The 14,276-nt window shown below is 38.7% G+C and overlaps 2 protein-coding genes across 2 annotated transcripts in view; one reads left to right on the forward strand and one right to left on the reverse strand.

Moving 5' to 3' along the window:
• Window positions 1–7,808, reverse strand: part of taok2b (TAO kinase 2b) — a 30,224-nt gene extending 22,416 nt beyond the window's left edge. Inside the window, 5 exon segments of the mRNA XM_039788031.1 lie at window positions 2–98; window positions 235–280; window positions 1,500–1,691; window positions 5,042–5,182; window positions 7,217–7,808. Coding sequence (XP_039643965.1) covers window positions 2–98; window positions 235–280; window positions 1,500–1,691; window positions 5,042–5,173 — 467 coding nt within the window. The 5' untranslated portion in view covers window positions 5,174–5,182; window positions 7,217–7,808.
• A 2,665-nt stretch (window positions 7,809–10,473) lies between these two features.
• cabp5a (calcium binding protein 5a) lies at window positions 10,474–12,854 on the forward strand. Its single transcript, XM_039788106.1, has 7 exons — window positions 10,474–10,657; window positions 11,021–11,070; window positions 11,204–11,234; window positions 11,326–11,469; window positions 11,636–11,745; window positions 11,942–12,089; window positions 12,209–12,854. Exons 1-7 carry the CDS (start codon window positions 10,621–10,623, stop codon window positions 12,235–12,237), a joined length of 549 nt encoding a protein of 182 aa, XP_039644040.1. The 5' UTR covers window positions 10,474–10,620; the 3' UTR covers window positions 12,238–12,854.
• Window positions 12,855–14,276: the final 1,422 nt, after the last annotated feature.

The raw sequence follows: 14,276 nt of genomic DNA on the forward strand, positions 1-14,276 counted from the left end.
CCTGTGAATCATGTTGTGAGAGTGAAGATACACCAATCCCTGCAACGCACCATGGGTTATGGCAGCTATTTCCACTTCCTGGAGGGGTTTCTTGTGGACTGGGAGAAGAGAGATATTTGGGGATATCAGGCATTGTTAAGGTAAACGACTAAAATAATTAACTCATTAGTTTAATCTTAATTAATTAGCGCCAAGGTCTCAATTACTCATTTGTCTCTATTATTTCCTACCTACCTTCTAAGAGGTCAGAAGCCGAGCCCAAGCAGTACTCCATCACCAGCTAGGAGAGACACAGAGGGAGTGTTAAACTGCATGTTATTTTAGGGAGGCTTAAATCCAGGAGCACACTTCATGTTAAGGAATTTTTGACACTTTATTGACGTGTGAGGGCTGTTGTTGGATGCAGGTACAGCCCAAAAGTGTTCTCATGTCCACCTCAAAATGGAGGTTGAAGCGTCTCCTACAGTCTGCATCAGATGTAAAACCCAAAACCTCTGCATAGTAGTAAGACATTGTTTTATTAAAGAGAAATAGTAAACATACAAAAGAGAAAATAAAAACAGGTCTCCTAAAATGAACAACTTAACCTTATCAGCTAACCAGCCCTTGGCCGCTGGGGTCCCCGGGTTTCGCGGCACCCGGCATTTGATCTAGCAATTGTATTGACTAACATAAAATGCTAACGTTACCTTGTGTCTGGTCCGCTCTGTGGACTGGGTGCGTAACGTTAATATACTAGTGTTCGGATATACTAGCATGTGACAACGTGCGCGGGGCTCCGTAGATGGCGCGCGGGCTACAAACTTCAAGGAGACGTTTATGGTCAAGGCACCAGAGGGCGTACAAACAAAATACTCTATGAATAAGCAAGAAGTAGTAGAGAAGAAGCAGGCTGCCTGGCAACAGTAGTAAACACATCCATGTTAAACACTGAAATACTGCGAAACATTACAATTATCTACTGTAATCATTAACGTGACTGACGTTCTCTCCAAATCGAAATGACTGTCTGCCTGTAACACTTTTTTTTTATAGCTTTGACAAAACAATCTCTCATGTTTTTCTACACTCTACAGCAAAATGCTGCTTCTTCTTTTCTTGTCTCTCTCTGACCACATATTTAAGGCTGTTTGACTCCCTGTGGTCTGTACAAGAAGAATCACACAGATGTGTTTTCGTTTATTTTAAAATTATCCTAAACTTTTGACACTTTCGTTTTCTCTGGTCTGTCCTTTCTCTTCGCCCCCGCTATTTTCTCTCTCCTTCTCCATTTTGCAATCCACGCCATTTTCTTCAGTCACCTGTACACAGTCTGTAAGCACATTCTGTGACAGAAATAATCATCCGTGTGAAACACAGTGGGCTGTATAGTTATATGGATTAAATGAAGCTTCAATGCAAAGAATTGGCTTTCGTTTCAGCCCTATGTGTATTGTGCAATCAATATACGTCAAAAAACGTAAGCACACGCACACGCACACGCACACACACACTCTTACCCATGCTGTGTGCTCTCTCAAGTAGCAGCCATGGTACTCAACAGTGTTGGGGTGACGCAGTTTCTGGAGGAACTTCACTTCCTTGATGATATCCTGCCATTTTTTCTGAAAACCCCCCAAAATAAATTAAAATTATTTTGGGGGTGTTGGCTTTTTTTTTTCCACCACCTCATTGGTGCGGATGTCATGGGCCTAATGTGGTAATGTTAGGGACAACAGACAATAATTACATGTTTCAAGTCTTCTTAAGTGTTCTTTAAACATGTTCATGCTTGAGAACTCTGGGGTTAATCAGCCATTTTTACATCAGACCCAAAAAAGAAATCACTATTACATAAAGCAAGGATTTCTGCTGAGCCTCCTTCCCTCTTCTTTTCTACCCTCTTCCGCTGATCCCTTCATCCATGACTGGCTCCTTTTCACCCTTCATTAAACAGAGCTTTTTCATCCACCACTTACGAGTTTGTCCTTTGTCCTTGACTCGCACCATGCTCATCATCAGCTGATTTGTCCCCCTTGTGTTCTTACTGGCAGGACCTTCATCACTACTCTCCCTCCTGTCTAACAGACACCATCTCTGACATGCAACATCACTCTCACCATTGTCTGTCATCTATTCTCCTTAGTTTTGCTTACCTTTTCTTACCATCAACCACTTTGACCCAGGCAATATTCACCACAATAACTACATCTCAATAGCTAAGTTTCCATCCACTTGTCAATCGAATTATCTGAAGTTCGGTAAAAAAATTCATGCGAATAAAGCTGGTGAAAGTGTGTTTCCATCCAACAGCTTTAAAGCGAATAAAAACCTGTGCGTAATGACGTCACATGCTGTTTTGCGATTAAATTGGTATATCGAATTGATTTGAGACATTTTATGGGGTTTCCATTCATTTTTTAACTGAATCGCACAAGATTCAAGCGAACCTTTGCAAACAAAGTTTTGCTAGACAAAAGTAGTTGTTAATATTAGAAGCCAAGCTATAGCCTAAGCTCCAATGGACCTTTGGCTGAGGATATGATCCAGCTCATCAAAAAGGTGGAACTTGCCTTATATTTTCCCTCCGGCACCGCTGCGAGACAACTCTCTTTTTTGAGCCGCGTATCGCTGTTTGAGCGCCTTCCATTTACTCCGCAGGACGTCCCACGGCTTGTTGTAAGGGGACATTCTAAAACGCTTAACGTGAAAAAGCTTAGATTATTTGACAGTTTTCCGTGGTTATGATGGGTAATATGAGAGAGAAATTTGGTGATGATTGATCATTGTTTAGGTACATTAAACCACGTTAAGCTTTTTCCTCGCCATATTAATAACATTAATACGGCCACTGATGAAGAAAATATTAACGTGAGATAACTTTTATAACCGTTGGATTTCGATTTAGTTTTTTTGACAGGCTTAAGTGTTCATGACAAGATATAACCACGATAAATCTGGTGATGATCATCGTTGTTTAGATACATTAAACCACGTTAAGCTTTTTCAAGTTTAGCGTTTAATGTCCCTGTCGTACCTGTTGGTCATTTCCTTCGCGAGCTCCTGATAAATGTTGGCGTTTCTTAGATTTTTGCTATCTAAAATAGCTGTTATATTTTTCTGGTAAATTAAATTAAAAAAGTATCTCGTCTCCTCGTTTGTCCACTTACATCTGTTTTTGTTTTGCAAACAGAGCGGAAATACTGGGCGGAAATGAACTGAAACTTCTTCTTCTTCGTTTTATTGCGGGTTGCAACCATAACATGACCTAAAACTTAATCGCAATTCATTATTTATTCGGCAAATAATGTTTCCATCAGCGTTTATCGCATAAGCCGTATATCGATCAAGAGAAAATCCGATGAGACCGAACGCATTTCATTTGAGTCGATATTCATGAAATTCAGTCGGATTTTACCGTTTCCATAAGGCATTTTTCATTCGATATCACTTAATTCGGATAAAAACGGGTCGATGGAAACATAGCTAATGATGGGAAAAACAGCGGTTTGTTTGTCAAGCTCTGAGGAAGGTTTTTTTGGGGGCTGACCACTTGTAGCAACAATCTGATATAGCTTTGAGCTGCTACAACTAACAATCACTATTAGTATTTTTTTCATTGCTTATTATATTTTAATTAAATAGATTTGTTGGCTCTATATCAAAAAAGTGACAAACTTCTATCTCGACCAGCAGACAAAAATATTGTAAATCAACACATTTGAGAAGATAATGATTTTCACTATCACTTTCATTTGTATTACACAATGTTTTGATAAATTAGGCCAAATTAAAAAAGTTCAGCTTTGTCTATAATGGCTTGTTCTAAAGATAAACTGAACAACATTAATGATCTCAACGCCTCTCTAGCTAGCACCATAGCCCTGAGGAGTGCACAAAATATTAACAGAAATCAATACTTCTAAAGTGACAAGGGCTAACAGTCAGTGAAAATCTATCCATGATCTCAAAGTAGACCACAATCAAGAACAGAAGCAATTTTCAGTTAGGTTAATTGTCACTTGCCTAATAATTAGACGCCCATATTCGTATTTTACACATGTATTCGTATCAGCAAAGTGTTAGTTGTTAACTAAATCTAACGCAGGGATTTTGATGGGTCGTGGACAGCTAGTCAAGAAATGTTTTTTAATTTAAAAAATATTTTTGATGGACATGCGTCAGAACCGTGCAGCAGTCTAGCGCCGTAGCCATGGTAACCATCATTCGATTAATGTTCACTTTAAATTTGTGTTGATGTTCGGAGGCAAGCTGGCGAAGTGCAAATGTGACCCTGGGTATTTAAAATGTGGATTTCCGTACACTGAGGATAAAAAGGGACAGAAATGACAGGTTAGGTGAAAACGTCTTGTTTTGTGCTATATATATATTTAGTGCAGTTTTCATATTTTATTCAGTTTTATACATGCATTTGTCATGGTCCTCCTCAGTTTCTTGCTAGGCTAATGTTCTCTGAATGCACAGATATGCATAGAAGTTAAATATCTAATTTTGTGGCCTTATTTATTTTGTGCAGTTTTGATACTTAATTTATTTTAGTCACTTTTGTCCATGCAGTTGCCATGTTCCTCCTCAGTTTCTCATTAATGTGCTCTGAAATGCACTTTGCACATGTAAATATGTGTATTTATGTTTAAAAAAAGATGATGTACGTGTCTTTTCGAAGGCTGTTTTTGAAAAATAAATTTGCTTGGTTTGAATTCTATAAAAGTGAGTCGCGACTTAATGACCATGGAAAAATTTGGGTCACAGGTTGAGACCAGTTGAGAACCCCTGACCTAACAGATATTTTAAAAAGCTGTTTTTAATCATCTGGTACTTAATTCCCTTTCCTGATAAATATTCATGTTAAATTTAATTTGGCACCTGAAATTCATACAGCTCAAATTGTAACTTTGAACTGTTTACTAGTGTATTCATATTATGAGGCCAGCTGACAGAGATGAAAGACAAGATTTACAATTTATGAGGATACCATTGGTGCAGCAGGATACCACAGCAGAACCTACTTACTATTACAGACCCAAACAATGCAACTTACGAAGTAGACTGCTCCGAAGCTCCCATGGCCGATCTCCCTCAGGTCCGTGAAGAGCTTCTCAGGGTCCTCCCTGAAGAACAGCTCAGCCACCTCCGGGTCCTTCAGGCTCCCGGCCCGCACACTCGACGGCATGGCCAGCGCCTGGTGAGTGGAATAGACACACTGCGTGAGCGTCTGTTCTTTGGAAGGATTACCAACATATGCGTTGGAAACATGAGCCGCCTGGATAATATGGTCACTGACTTCTATGCTATGCATGTTACAACTTTACTTTATTAATTGCATCTGTTTATATTAATGTGCATGTGTTTTTCTTTTGTAGATTTCAAACTTGTTAAACTCAATTAATATCTGTTGGAAAAAATAAATATGCTCTAGTCTGACATTATACGCATGCATGAAAATCTATGTTGGCTCATATGGATAATAAGAATGTATACTTTATTAATCCTGCAAGGGGAAATTACAATGTTTTCACTCTGTTGTTATTACACACATTACACACTAATGGAGAGATGTCAGAGGGAGCTGCCCATGCAAAGGCACCCCGAGCAGTCAGGGGTTCGGTACCTTGCTCAAGAGCACCTTGGCAGTGCCCAGGAGGACCATACTTTTGGTCTATATGGGGACTTGAACCAGCAACCCTCCCGTTCCATGGATGGAAATTTGTGCCGATCAGCTTCAATTGACCATTCATCCACCCATTCATTGATCCATCATCATCCATCTGTCTCTCTAGCAGAAATATAAGGCTAAAGAATACTGGCAAAACTTAAAATTGCTGTATGTATCTATTTACAATTAACACTGAAATATTCCAAATTAGTTAATTATCATAATGTCATGCAGCTTTTAGCTTCTGTAGATCCAACTGTAAATGAGGTGTAAAGGAATACCTATTTTTCTACTGAAAATGCAGTGTTTATTTCCTCCCTCATGTTAAAGAAGGACTCAAAAATCTACACACAACTATTAACAAAAAAAAAAATTGTGACTGGTCATTCACTGGTCCTTCAACAGCCCGCACCCTCAACAGTATGGCCATCGCAGTGAGACAATAGACAGCGTACAGCAGACAACAGCAGGGCCCAATTTTACAAGATAAAAGTAATCTGCCAACCAGTCTAGCAGGCCCATTTGCCTATCAAGTTTCACCTTTGTTCTAGTGCCACTATAGGGTTTGATATCTCTCTGAAAATGTCATCAGACGTTTCATGGCCAATTATAGAAATATAGCCAAAGGAGTGGTGTTCACAATGGGATAAACAGGGCCAAACTTCTGTAATAAATATGTTACTAAACTACTATAACTAATAAATATTACTAAAGGCGCAAACTGGTCACTGATTAATTCAGTTACGTTAGGTCTTATAGGGTAAGGCGAAATGACACAACAGCCTGGCACAGGGTATACCATGGGACATTAGGATATTGTCAAAGGGCTAATGTGGAAATGTAACACATGCTCCATATTTTTTAAGTGGTCAGTAACTGAACAACTTCATGTCAGTATTTCCACACACTTCCACACAAAATGAACATGAATAATATGAAGCGTTCTTTGAAGGCCATTTTGATACTGTCAAAGAGGAAGCATATAGTTCCTTTGAAAATGAGAAGTTATTCCACACACACACACACACACACACACACACACACACACACACACACACACACACACACACACACACACACACACACACACACACCAATTGTGTGGTTTCATTCAACATCATTTCTCTAAAATGCAATTTCACATCTTGGGAGCTCCATGTGCATGTTCTGGAAAATAAAATGCTTATTGTCCTTGGTTGGTGAGACAGAGAAGTTTGTGTCTTATGTCGATAAGAGTTTGCCATCAGTGTCATGTACAGTGTGCATCTCTACTGACTGAGCAAGCCAGATGGCTATTACACTTGGCTGGTCAATTAGGCTATCTTTGCTTTGACTCATCAAAGAAATGCATGACATATATTCAACAGTAGACAACAACAATTCAAGGATGGCTGGGTGTTCAGGCTGCAGGCCAACAACAAGCCTACATGGCAATGTCAACGTCTCAAGGATCTGAAAATGAGGTAGTTCATAATGCTAGGCACTCTTCTCCCTGCAAAGAGAGACAGAGGGGAGAATTCGGCTGCTTTCACATGCTGAATAATTTATAATGTGTCTTACCGTGGCTTTTGGGATCCACTGTAGCTAGCTCTGGAGCTAGCTAACCGGCCGGCCTGGCTGGAAAATATTGGTCTCACCCCCCTTTCCTCGGCACTGGTGTGTCTATTCAACACGAGCAGACCACATTCTGTCTGTCGATGCTTTTACTCAAACTCCTCTCCATCCTGATGCTCCCAGTCAATTGGACAGCTAGCACGTCTGCACGACTTGACACGAGTAAAGTGCCAGTCAATTAAAGTGACAGCTAGCTGACTGACGTCTGCCAGCTAAACTAACGGTAGCCAGCCAGCTAGTAGCAGAGCTGTCTCCCAAAGAAAATCAGAAACTCGCTCTAGCTGATGTTAGCAACACGCTAACTAAATAACGTAACGCTAGGGGCTGCCTGGGACGTTTTCAATGGGAAACTGATTCATTAATTCCCACGGGTCCGCTCCGTGCTTCACTTTGGACTGTCATTACGTTAGTGTTGTCGGCGGAATTCATCTCCAGTTCGTGTTATCCCCATTTTGCTCGACTCTCATCCGTTTTTGTTCAGGACTTCATGATGGCGGAGCGGGGCGGGATCCGAAAGGAAAACGGAAGTGTTCTTCTTCGACGATTCAGAAGCAGGCACATGAGCTGCAACGATGCCTCCGTGTGGCCGAGCAGGTTCACCAAAAAATCAACATATACCCGGTAAATAAGTTAAAATCAACAATTAGCAAAGTAAAAGCAATCAACAGTTGTGGAAGAAATATTTTGAATATTTAATTGAAAAGTAGTAGTACAAGTAGTATAAACTATCTTAAAATGGTAATAGTAAAGTAAAGTACCAGTACGTCAAAATTATACCTAAGCACAGTAATTGAGTGCTAAGCCAATCAGAATTTAGTCTAATTTGCACATCATCATAAAAATGATAATGAAAATATAGAAATACAAATATATAAATGTGATTTATAATCCTGATCCAAATCAACAGCTATTACAGTAAAACAAAACTATATGGTCCAAATAATGACAAAGTAAGCACTTTTAAAAACTGTCATCATAAGAAGTGATTTCTATATCTGTCCACTAAACACAATAAAACATAACTAGTTCAGACTAACATCGGAGTTGTAGCTATGGAAATTTAGCTCAACAAATATAAATTGGTATCATACCATCCATTTTAACAGTGACCTTTTTGGGTGTAATCCTTGCTGAAAAATAAAGTTATAAAAATGTCATATAGATTTCTGATTGCATAATGCATCACAAACTAAAGGCTTGCTTGTGTTGATTCATTATCAACTAACTTCCAGCTTTTTCCGATTTGCATTTTTAATTTACACACACTTCTACTAATAGAGATTTGCCTATGCTACGTCATTTTGCAAGTTGCAAATGAAGAATACCTGGGGCAAATTTATGGCGTAATCTTTTTGAGATTTTCTTTTTCAAATCTCTTAATAGATTTTGAAGTTTTACATCTGTGAAATTATTTGGATGGCAACCTATTTCTGCATGCACAGACACGTATAATCCCATCACACATATGGCTTGTTTGGCTGAGCCTTTGCTCTCATAATCCACTCAGTATAATCTCTGTGTTGTGTACTTATATTTTAAACACACACACACACACACACACACACAACTGTGCTTTCATGCGCTGTAATAGCATCTTAATCCTGTTACTAATCCAAAAATGTAACATATTCTTCATCCAGCCATAGCTCCTAATCCTCTATAATTTATTTTATACATTCCTTACACTTATATTCCTCCTGCCCTCCACTGCACAGACATCTTTTCACAGCCCGGGGCGCGGCTTTGCATAACCCCACAGCTGGACCACTGCACGAGAAAGGGGCAAAAGATAATAAAATCATTACTAGCTCCTGCTGCGGATTATGCTTCTTATGCAAACAGATTTTTGATGACTTTACATAACAGGGAAGCAGGTCAAGGGGGAATAATTCAGAGAGGGCACATTCACTATGACATTTTTCAGCTCTGCCAGTTCGTTCATGCATCCTTACTGTAGGAAGTGAAGACGGACCCTGAGGCATTAATCCCTGACATTGTCATTCATGGAAGAAATAATATTTTTTCCCCCACACAAATGTAGCCAATACTCATGCAGATTACCACACACTGGAATATTAGCTGTGGTTCTTTGATACATCCAAAATCTGTTTTGTCATGTCTTTGAAAACAATAGGGGTTAAAACAACACATAAAGGATAAAAATGAGGCTCCATTCTTTCATAGTGTCCACAAAAAGAAACAATAAAGCTTATGATTTGGAGGGTTCAAACTTGACAGTGTAAAACCTAATTAGTCCAGATTTAACATATCATCATGTATTTAAAAAACTTCACTCTTTGAAAAACAATGCTTTTCTGACTCTCCATTGACCCTTTAAGAATAGATATGAGTGTCCTGATCAAGAAACACTGTGATAACTAAACTGTGCTGGGAACTTTTACTAGAACGGTGTATGTCTTGTATGAAGTGGGATTAAAAGTAAAACATGTTACAAGATTATGGTTGGTCATAGAGGCAAGTTCAAGTGACACAGAAGATGAGAGAAGATAGGGAGAAGAGTCAGAGACATTTTAACACACAAAATGCACATGAAAACAAAATCACTTCAACAAAATCAAGCAAACACAAAATAAGCAGGCAATAAGACAAAACACATAATGGACTTTTATCCAAGTCCATTAAAAGCCTGGAAAGTAAACTTTAAATGTTATGATTAATGACCTGTACGTTTTTTTTTGCTAAATGCTGTGCTTTCTTGTGTTAAGACGATGAATCGATTAGTCGATCAACAGAACATGAATTGTCAACTTTTTTGTCATTTATTGTTCAATCATTATCCAGCTCCAGCTACTAAAATCTGAAGTTTGCTTCTTTTCACTATTTTTATATCATTAAATATCTTTGAATTATCTGACTAAAAGATTAATTGCTGAAGTAATGACAGAAAAATAAATAATAAAGTGATAGACTTGTTGTGTTGAATCTGCAGCGAATTGGACAACTATGAATTCACTGTATACAAAAGAAACAGAAACTCTAAGCCTATTCTGTGAACTGAGAGTATGTTTCCTCTGTCAGTCCTGCAGGCTCAGATGGCAGTATCATTTACACTATGATGTCAACACTCAGCTGGAGGCGGCTGCATCTCTTTAGCTCCTACGTGAACCTGATGTCCCCCCCCCCGTCACACACCTGACTCCTCCCTGGATGCAGCCACACCCTCCCCTTATACAACCTCCCAGCAGCATCCCGTCAGGCTGAGCAGACCACGAAGACACACACACAGACACACTGAAACACTGAGAAGAAGATCAAGGAATATAAGGAAGACAGAGGGCTTTTTGCACTACAGGTCAGCTGCTGAGTCTCGGCTTCAGTGGTCGTGTATAATGCGCTTGGCTGATGAACAGAAATCACCAGAAGAAGGTGAGCACAAATACCTACATGGTGACACTTTATTCTTGTTTTGTTAATTTAGCTCATAACAATGGTCTATAGGCTAAGTCCTTAAGGAAAATCACACAAATGACGTGTCTTCTGTTATAAATCTATCCGACTACTTACTTCTACTATTTTGAGAAGTGTTTTTATAATGTCAGAAAATGAAGACACAGTCAGAGTTCAGGCATTAGACATAGTGTTCAATTCCTCAGAGGAAACGCAGACTACTCAATCTGTCTTAATCCATGACTTTCTGGCTCTGGAAAAGACCAGCTAGTTCTGATCATCATGTGTCATGATGACTTTTCATAATTACACTTCCCACTGTTTTTTTTTTTCCTCTTGCAGAAATGAGTTTGGGGGCAGCGTGCATTTTCTTGCGAGGAGGGAAAAATGTTGTAAGTACAGCAGTAACATCTTTTTCCTATTTTTGATGGGTCTGTGTTGTTGTGTGAAAGTCAGGATGATAACCCACAAGGTAACCGGGTAAAATGATAAAGAGATATACCAATTGTTTTTCTCTTTGTGCAGTCAAGACAGCTGGCTGATGAGGAGATTGATGGTAAATTAAATTCTCACAATCTGCATTATTGCATATTCTCTTGACAACCAACTATCTAGCTGACTGGGAGTTTTTCTCTATATCTCTGCAGAGCTGCGTGATGCATTCAATGAGTTTGATAAAGACAAGGATGGGCTGATCAGCTGTAAGGACCTGGGGAATCTGATGAGGACAATGGGCTACATGCCCACGGAGATGGAGCTGATTGAGCTGAGTCAAAATATCAACATGAACCGTGAGTACCTACAGAGCAAAAAAAAAATGTAAGATTGTTTTTGACAGTAGAGATTAATGATGAATTCTAGTTAGTGGCTCATTTGATCCAAAATGTATACAGAATTGATGAAACACAGAAGAGACCCACATAATTCCTGAATCTTTTCTTTTGATTTTCCCTCCAGTTGGTGGAAAAGTGGACTTGGAGGACTTTGTGGAGCTGATGGCCCCGAAACTTCTGGCAGAAACGGCTGGGATGATTGGCATGAAGGAGCTCAAAGACGCCTTTAAAGAGGTGAGAGTGAAACATTTTCCTCATACTTTCCAAAATCCAGCTGCTCCAATGCCAGATTTGTTCAAACACCACACCAGCTGCTTCAATGCCAGAGTTGTCCAAACACCACACCAACTCAATCACTGAGGTGTCATAAAGATCAACACTGGCCTTATTCTTTACAATTTTTTTATTATTCTCTTGTTTCTCTGGTTAGTTCGACATGGACGGAGACGGAGAGATCACAACAGCGGAGCTGCGGTTGGCCATGACCAAGCTGATGGGAGAGCACATGAGCCAAAGGGAGATAGATGCCATTGTAAAAGAAGCAGATGACAATGGAGATGGCACAGTAGACTTTGAAGGTGTGAACTGTCTTTCAGCAGCAGTGACATGAACATCTATAATAGAGCAAATGTAGTCACAATGTTTTTTTTTATTAAGGACTTTCTCACTTAACTAATCAAACTTCTCCCTGCTGCAGAGTTCGTCAGAATGATGTCCAACCAATGACAATCGAGGAGACCATCAATCAAGAAAGTACCTTTGCACCTCTACGGACAGGCCTTCATATCAATGCTGTCTCTCTATAAATCTCTTTGACAGATGAACTTATATATTAAGAACATGTAATGATGTTGAAATTCAAATAGAAATGCTGCAGAAAAAAAGTCAAGCAATGTCAATTTGTTCTCAGAGAGAATTTTACATCTATGCAAAGATTGACAATCATTTACTGTACTGAGACATGTTTTATGATCATTGAAATGAGTGTGAAAACAAATAGAACCATCTTATTTTGTTTGATATTTATTTTATGTAAAGAAAGTCTTATTTTGGATTGTTTTGTTGAATTGGATTACATGTATGTATTGCTAATGGAACATATTTTTTCTTTATTTAATTATTCTGACAGTATTCTAATCACTGAAACAATGCTATAATGCACAATTAGATATAAAGGTATAAAAAGAAACTACTTTGTATAGCATATTAACATATACAGTATTAAGCCTGCTTGTTGTAATGTGTTGACTACATACTTTATTTGTGGATGTAATCCAACAATTTAAATCCTGGTAACAGGTATTTTCCAGATATCTAAATAAAACACCTAAGTATAAACTTTGCACAAGAGTTTGGATTTGATATGAATGTGACATGATCCCTGTGTATGTGTGTGTGTGTGTGTGTGTGTGTGTGTGTGTGTGTGTGTGTGTGTGTGTGTGTGTGTCTGTGTGTGTGTGTTATTATTTAGCAATTAGTCTGCAAGAATTAGAATTTTGGCTTTGTCACATATGTGATGAAAGACTACAGCTGCTTTATAATTTGGCAAATTCCACAAAAAGTAAAGAGACTTAAAAATTTGCGTGCAAGAAAATATCTGTCATGGCACATTGTAATTTAATCCAAACATGTCTAACCCATGACGTAAATTTATTTGTTTCATTGCTAACAAGCAAAGTAAAATGTCTTTCTCTTTTCAAATGTGGAACAATTTCTTTGCGTGACTTTCATAATAAGTCTACTTGCATAATAATACAAAACTGGCTGGTTATATAATATATTATCTAAGGATTTCATGTACCAAAGAAGGGATTTGGGAACCAAAAACATGTGTGATGCTGCTGCTGCTCTGCGGGGTATAGAGGATAGAGTAACCTCTCTGCCCTGGCTTTGGAAGGACATAAGGATAAAGAGATTGTACGACCACTGGTTTCATAAGAGTGCCAAACATCTCAAAATTATGACATCATGACTCATGCGTTACAGATTTCTAGATATTAAGAGGAAAATAGTGGAGGAAAGATGTGCTTGTCCCAGAATTGAGCCATTTTAGCGAGGACTGTCTGAGCCAATCTTTTAATTTTGGGAATTCTCAGTACAAGTTTTTAATGTTTGGTTAAATTTGTATGAGAAAACATTGTATGTACCCACACATAATCAAAGCAAATCACTGCTAGTTAGCATTGTTAGTTTATTTCCACTGATACACAGTTAATATCTGATCAGGAATAGCAGCATGTGCACATTTAACAAATCAACACAACAATAAAAAAAAGTTGTTTCAAATTTGCACCAGAATCTCCACTGATTTCACTCTTACTCTTACTTCTTGTGGTTTGTCTCTAATTACTGTGTCAAACTGACCCAAAGCCAGCACAGCTGAGATTAAACACCTGTGTTAAGGGAATTTAGGGTTGTGGACGGAGACACAGTGCACCCTTGCAGTCTGGGGGGGCACATCAGCCAGACAGATGTTATTGCATGACAAAGTTGGCAGAACTTCAAATGGACAGACAGATGGGGCACGAGGGCTTATAATACCAATTAACAAAAGTGAAGCTATTCTTGAACACACAGACCTAATAACTAAACACACATCTGTCAATAGCACTCCACAGATTGGATACGAGGGGGAATAACCATGGCAATATGCTTAATGGATAAGCAACAATTGTCTGTCTTGTAAATAACTGCTCTTTTGTGAAGGCAGGCAGGCAAAAAAAAAAAGAATAATTAAGGAAGAAGTCATGCTTTTATAATGTAAA

The sequence above is a fragment of the Perca fluviatilis genome, chromosome 21 (assembly GCF_010015445.1).
Source record: "Perca fluviatilis chromosome 21, GENO_Pfluv_1.0, whole genome shotgun sequence".
NCBI lineage: Eukaryota > Metazoa > Chordata > Actinopteri > Perciformes > Percidae > Perca > Perca fluviatilis.